This window comes from Chaetodon auriga, chromosome 16 (assembly GCF_051107435.1).
Source record: "Chaetodon auriga isolate fChaAug3 chromosome 16, fChaAug3.hap1, whole genome shotgun sequence".
NCBI lineage: Eukaryota > Metazoa > Chordata > Actinopteri > Chaetodontiformes > Chaetodontidae > Chaetodon > Chaetodon auriga.
In genome coordinates this window covers 4,850,675-4,857,500 of record NC_135089.1, presented here as the reverse complement: position 1 = coordinate 4,857,500, position 6,826 = coordinate 4,850,675, and the positions used below count along the sequence as shown (strand labels likewise).

At 48.2% G+C, this 6,826-nt stretch overlaps 1 protein-coding gene across 2 annotated transcripts in view; it reads left to right on the top strand.

Moving 5' to 3' along the window:
* The window catches only part of arhgap23a (Rho GTPase activating protein 23a), a 58,781-nt gene that overhangs the window by 6,323 nt on the left and 45,632 nt on the right, over positions 1-6,826 (top strand). The window contains exon 1 of one of the 2 annotated variants that reach the window (XM_076751598.1): positions 5,927-6,127. The exons of the other annotated variant lie outside the window; for it this stretch is intronic. Within the exon in view, the coding sequence (XP_076607713.1) occupies positions 6,074-6,127 (54 nt within the window). The 5' untranslated portion in view covers positions 5,927-6,073. Of the gene's footprint in view, positions 1-5,926; positions 6,128-6,826 lie in introns of those variants that run through there. 2 annotated transcript variants of the gene reach the window in all.

Sequence of the window (6,826 nt, the reverse complement as noted above, 5' to 3'; positions counted from 1 at the left end):
CACAGTTTATCTGTGTAAAAACATTTTTTTAAGGCATGGGATTCATTTAGTGAACCAAGTTTCAACTCATGACAGAAAAGCGTTTTCATTATGGGTGAAAAGTTGCCGGCATGAAGGCACATTTCTCTATTTGATGTACTTAAAGGGAAGTCGCCGCCTTGAAGCATCCATACAGTAATCATAGGATGTGTAAACTGGGTTTTTCCAAATGTAACAAAAAAAGAAGAAAATCTCCCAATTGTCCATTTTCCTTTGTGTATTCAGGCTGGTGTGTTCAGGAACATGACACCTACTCCAATAACATGATTCTATTCTTATATGAGTAATTTTGGGACGTTCTTGACTCATCAGTGACCAGCAGAAACCGCTGATGTTGTGCTGATATCAGACAAACGGGTTCCCGCATGTGACTTGGAGAAACATTTCACCCTCAGAGCTCATTTCCATTGTCTCCCCCGCTGTGCCGCAGGAAGTGATGCTCGAGGCAGGAAGTGGAGCCGTGAAAGGTAAAGAGGCGGCAAACACGTCGGGCCTTTATGAAGTGACGGGCAGCAGGAAGGAAACTCGCTGTGCTGCTACTGGAACTATGAGTGTCTGTTTGTTTTCCCTCTCTGTCTCTCAGAAGAGGTTTAAGGGAAAGGAGAAGGTGGAGGGGGGCACTACTGGGATGTCCTTTGAAGAGCGTGTGCCAAGCATTTATAGTAACAGCTAACATTTATAGAAACAGTGGAATACCCTGGATGTGATTCAGTGGGTTGTGTTTGTCTGGAGCTTTGAGGAATGGGCCGATGGAGACAGACTGGAGACATTTGGGAGTTGAATCTGCGGTCATTTGTGCAAACTGCGACACCTGAACGTCCACCGCTCTCCCCGTCGGACTCGTTTCCCTCTCTTTGTTCCTTTATCTCGAACACTCCCACATGGCCTCTCTAATCAGCTCTCGCCATGTTAAGGCTGCAAATGAAAACTGCATGAAGCCGAGGCTCAGCAGTTCACGTGAGGGACGAGATAGCGTATCAGCTTGTTGGAGAAGATTGGACTTAAACTGCTTTGGAACAGTCTGAAACCCAGCAAAGGTTAACAATGAGGAGATGTTGATGGCAGTATCAGTGGTGAAAACCAGTGGAAACAGGGCTAGAGCGAAAGTTGAGAAAGTCCTTAGCCTCTGTGAGTCATTCCCTCCTGTATCCCACCCAGCCCAGCGTCTTCCCCAACCTGCCTCTGCAGCCGTGCAGCAGCAGCAGCAGCCGCCGTCTCTGTCTGAGCTACTGCAGCCTGCGGGAGAATGAGCGAGGCAGCTGCGAGAGATGAGAGGGATTACAGTGAAATGTAGTGCGGGATGAGGCGGGGAGAGAAGACGGGTCAGCAGAGGAGCAGAGACGACGGACGAGACCAAGTGTACAGTTAAGGGTTGGATTGAATGTCAAGAACTGGGCCTACATGCCATCCTTAGAAGATATGGTAGATCGTCCTTCTTGAACATAAAAACAACATCACGACTAATAATTTAGCGTCCATGTTTTAGAAGTTCAAACGTCTTTTTTCTGGTTTTCCAGACGTCTGTTGATTTCTGCTCATTTTAGCACAGACTGAAAGCCCATTTGCAGACCCTTAAAACCTTGAGTTGAGTAACTCATCGCAGTTTTGTCAAAGTTACTGCGATGCAGCGCAGACTCTTGAAATTAAGCTGCACTTAAACTGCACCATAACTCAATGATAATGTCACAGCCAAATGAATGCAGACTGTCATGCGTTACACAACTCAAGCAAGTTTCCACGGCCTGCTTATTAATTTTCATACCACAGGGAAATGAAGGGAGAGCAATGGCGACCCAAAAATGGTGGGAGAAACACAGCAAGCATTTTAAAATGATTTCATTTGCATTGATATGTTGGTGCATTATTGAAATGAAGCCCCTAAGACTATGAAATAAGTGAAAGAAAAATCTGAAAAGCATATTTAAAATGATTCTGGTGATGGATTTGAATGGATGTCGGACGGGCCTGCAGATCAGACTCAATCATTCACAAATTGAAGTGAACATTTCCACCAAGTTTCAACCTGCCTGTGCAGCGCAGATACAAAGCCTGTCTGTGGTGACCAGTCAGCTGTTTCCTCCCCTCGTGCCAGTTGTCGGGCCAGACAAAGAGGACTCCTCCTGCCACGAGGAGAGGGGGAATTTACGGCTCCATGCAGGCTGGGGTCGCCGCACCCCTCCGCCTTCTTCCGCCAGCCTTCCCGCAACCCCCTCCGGAGGAACGCCACGGGAGCCTCTGTGTCAACATGCAGCCAGAGAGTGAGACACTTACAGCAGAACCACATCTATGCATCTCACTTACAGAAATATCCAAACCCTTCCTCACTCATCACTGCCATCCATGTCTCGGTCATGTATGTGCGCATGCATGCTCGGCGATAAGCTGCTGAACATTATAACACGAGCGAGTGTACTTGCAGATATTCCTGTAAGCTCATAGTCCACATGTCTCTGGCTCCCAGTGCTCAGCGGACACATTTCACCTTATCAGGCCCAGACAGCGATAATGGGCTTCTTATTGCATTTCAGACGTGGACAGAAAGAAAGTTGCTCTTTATATTAAATCAGCAGAGAGAGAGAGAGAGAGAGAGAGCGCTGGATAGCACGGCCGGACCTGCATATTGTGTCTTTTTGGCTCTTAGCTGCTGGAGAACCATCCAAGTGCCTCCATTAAATGCAACTATATCATGTGGAGGGATAGTGGAGTGTTACACACTGTAGAGGCTTAAAGTAAATGATGCTGAAAAGATCTGGCAACTGCACTCCTCAGACTGAAAGTATGTGTGTGCAGAGGGGGGTGACGGGCTCTTACTGAGAGGACAGACTCAATAACTTGAGGGGAGTGGAGTGAAACAGAGGAGATATGAAAGAATGAGGGGGGAAGAAGCCTTGGAGGGGGGTAAAAGTCAGAAACATGGAGTGACCACGATTAATAGCAGCATACCAGTGCACACGCTCTGTGAAGTGGCCTAGAATGGTATGAAGGAGGGCAGGGGATGCCCACCCTCCATCCCTCCTCTGCAGCCTCAGCAGCAGAGGGGGAACCTCATCCCGCCCAAGCGGGGGCCACTTGGCGAGCCAGCAGAGGGGAGGTGGGATTCTGTGCGGTCGGGCGGGTAAATAGGATGATGGCTGTTTATGGGTTTGTCCTACAAGGCGCCGGGCTGCGCGTGTGTGATTATGTAATGACCGAGGGGAGGCCTGTCGGTCTCTGGATGCTCCCTGCTCGTCCCCATCCGGCCCCCGCACGGAAAGAGATCGCCTCTCATCAGCATCACATCGGGCCTTACTCAGTCAATCACAGGGTCGTAGCCAGCGCCTGAGGCTGTGTGTCAGTGAGTAAGGCTGACCCAGAGACGCAGCACGAGGACGAGGGCGTCCTCAGACATCAAGTGCAGCATGTGAGACTTCTTTTGGCTAGATATGGATCCAATTACAGCTTTTTCCTCCATTCAAAATCAGCACTTAAAGCTCGCTCGCCCACCTGCTCAGATGTGACAAATCTTCCTCCTTCTCTCTGCACCCAGTGGCCATCAATCACAGAAAGCCCATTCGGCTCCTCTGACAGGCAAATTGATGCGTAGCGTGAGCTTGTATCTGCATGCAATCTGGGAAAAGATGTGGACAAACCTCAGCGCAGGAGGGGTTCACTAACATCGGCTCGCTCTCCCCACAGAGGAGTGTCAGGCCACAGGCTGATTTATCCCCCTCGTCTGCTGGAATAGAAAACACATGGACTGCAGGATCCTGATTTGAGGTCAGAGAAGATAGAAAAAGTCCAGCTGTGACAGCCCTCTCGCTCCTTGACCCCCCCCCAAACAAGGGCCTGTCTGCCTCATCACTCTCCCGTCTGCCCTGCTCTCCCACCTTAAGACCAGGATACCGCCGCTAAGCCTCTCTGCTCTCTCACTGTGCCACGGTGGATTTCCAAGCAGCCCTGTACTCAGAAACTACTTTAGCTGCACTATATGAGTAACCTGGAGGGGGATTTGGGTCACATATGGTAATTATCCATCTCAAATGGGAGATGAGTGAAGGTCATGAGCAGGACTATCGGAGAGTGTCCTCTGTAAGCCCTTGGCCGGGGTATTGGGTGTCCTGGAGCAGGCCGGAGGCAGAGGTTGGAGCAGACAGAGGAGACGTGTTGAGATGAAGGCTGAGTCGGCAGCTGCAGCTCTTGGCGTGGGAAGGCTCCTGTAAGCTGCTTTTTCCCCCCTATGACTGCAGTCTGTTTCCCCATAGGCCGGCAGGCTTTTGAAGCGCTCTCTGATACTCTCACCCCTCAGAGTAATCGTAGCCACATGGGCCGTCAGCTCTGAGCCAGCGCCGTGTCTCCATAATTTTAGCATCTTTTCATTTGTTGTCACTTCTTTCCTCCTTCATGTGGGCTAAAGCTAACGTTCACACCTTCCACACGTAACGCCACAGATAGGAGATGTAGGGTAACTTCTTGGCAGCAGTCTGAGCTTCCTGCTCTATTGATAAGCTTCCTCTGACTCTACTGTACATCTATTGATTCACACAGACAGAATCCATCTGCAGACACGGTGGCTAAAAATACAAGTCTGTCAACACTTTTCCGAGAATATATGAATTACAGTCTATTCTGTCTGAGGGTGGAAAAAATTCTGACATGAGTTTCAGTCTTTGTTTAGCCCTTTTCTGGTGTATCCATCTGTTTATCGTGAGTCACACTCTCAGTTTAACTTGTGTGCCATTTTTCTGTGCACCTGGAATTTTGTCTGTTGCATCCTGATGTCATTTACTGTATTTACAGTACATCACAATTATGAGGTAGCGATCAATGGAGCTATTTTGAAAATCAATTCATCATTTGAGTCATGTTCGAGTCAAAAATTACAGATGTTCATTGCTATTTTCTAGTCTTCAATAAAAGTAAAGTTATAGTGATAGTTTTACTTAAATAAAGGATGTAAACACTTAATATCAGCTCATCAGGTGACTAATGTGCTTTTAAACTATTGATTTCCAGAATGTGTCTTTATGTATTTTTAAAAACCCTTTCTGTACTCGCTGTCTTGCTGGCATCAGTCACTCCTCACACAAATGTGTTTGGCACAGCCAGAGGGAGCCCGCACGCTGTGGGTTTGCAGGGCGGAGCGCATTGATTTACCCAACGCACCCTCCTCTAATTTGACTCCCTTCAATTCCCAAAGTGTCAAGTTTACCACAATACAAATCAAGTATTTCCGTTTAAGATTTCCTCCATAAGAGCCTCTAAAAACGTGGGACACATTTTTTGGTGAATTAAAAAAAAACCAAACCACAAAAACTCTCAATATTTAGCTAAAGTACAGTGATGAAATATAACAGCTGGCCTTGTAGCCTTTAATTTCTTCAAGTGTAAACATTCATCACAACTTATGAGAAACGAATTCTCCCGTCATTGTTTATCTACAGTTTCCAGAAATGTTATAACTTCACCCACATTCAGTCATGAGTAATCGAACAAAACTGCAGAGCGACTTCCCGTCGCAGTACGACTGATGATGGTGTTTGGATAAACACTGAAACGTCTTTATGATTGTTCTTTTGACTGCCCAGTGATGATAATAAGACTTTTTAACAGTTTCCAGCCTGAAGGTCTCAGCAAAGGAACGCTTTTGTTGAAACTTGTCCAGCTTCCTCCTGTTGACTCTTACTTTGAAGGCAGGATTCCCTAACTTCCGGTTTCCCGCCGCTTGTATCGACGCAGCTGCAGTTTCCAAGCAGAGACGCTCGCGCACAGAGGGATTTAGTTATGTACAACTGATGCGGTCTGGCGGAAGAAGACGAAGAAGAGGAGGAGGAGGAGGAGGAGGCGGGGGGTGGGAGCGCACTGAACGGCCCCGAAACAACGGGAACAGAGTGGGGCTTTTTTTTTTTTAAGGAAGGAAGGAAATAAGTGTTGAACGTATAAGTTTGAGTTTGAGCGGAGTTTTGTGACTTTCGGAGCTAACCGCCCGCCTCTGTTGCCGCTCGTGCAGCAACAAATCTGCGTCTCCTCGTTGCAGCCAAACCGTTTCTGCTGTCCAATGAATGGAGTTGCTTTTTGCCTTGTTGGAATACCACCCTACTCTGAGAACCACGTAAGTAACCGGAGCTGCTTATCGATCCTTGTATTGATACCCGGACCTTTATTGTGTTCGGCCGCGCTGAAGTTTGCCGCTGCGGCGGCGGTCAGAGAGCGTGATTTCCTAAGAGGATTAACACTAGTTTACACAGCCGCTGTGTACACACACACACACACACACACACACACACACACACACCGACATACTGTAAACCAAGTGTTTGATCGCTGCCTTTTCTGCTGCTTTTGTTCGCCTTTGTGGGCGACAAATGGTGCGCAGCCCGAGTGAGTTGAGCCAAAAACTGATCCAGAGTCCCATTTAACGGCCTGGCTGCTCCTTTTGTCCGCCTCTCGCTGCACCAGGAGGCGGCCAGTGGAGACGGGACATCCCGAGCAGGGATGGTGCCTCTTCATCAGCGGCGATTTTTATCACCTATCACCCAAATTAGTCAGTTTGTTTGCTTTAATTGCTTCCAGCACTTTAACCCCCCCCCCCCCCTTCATAACTGTGCCATACAGTAATGCTTCGATGCATTCAGACTGTAAAGACTCACTCATCCCTCATCAGCTGCTCAAAAAGTTCCTCCTTCCTCCCTAAACTCCACGTTACACGCGCAGCTCCTCCTGCTCTGACTGCAGGAATGTGTTTATCGAAGCTCCGATGTGTCACAGTGAAGTCACGGGGTCAGGTATGTCACTCTGGGCGGCGGTCTGC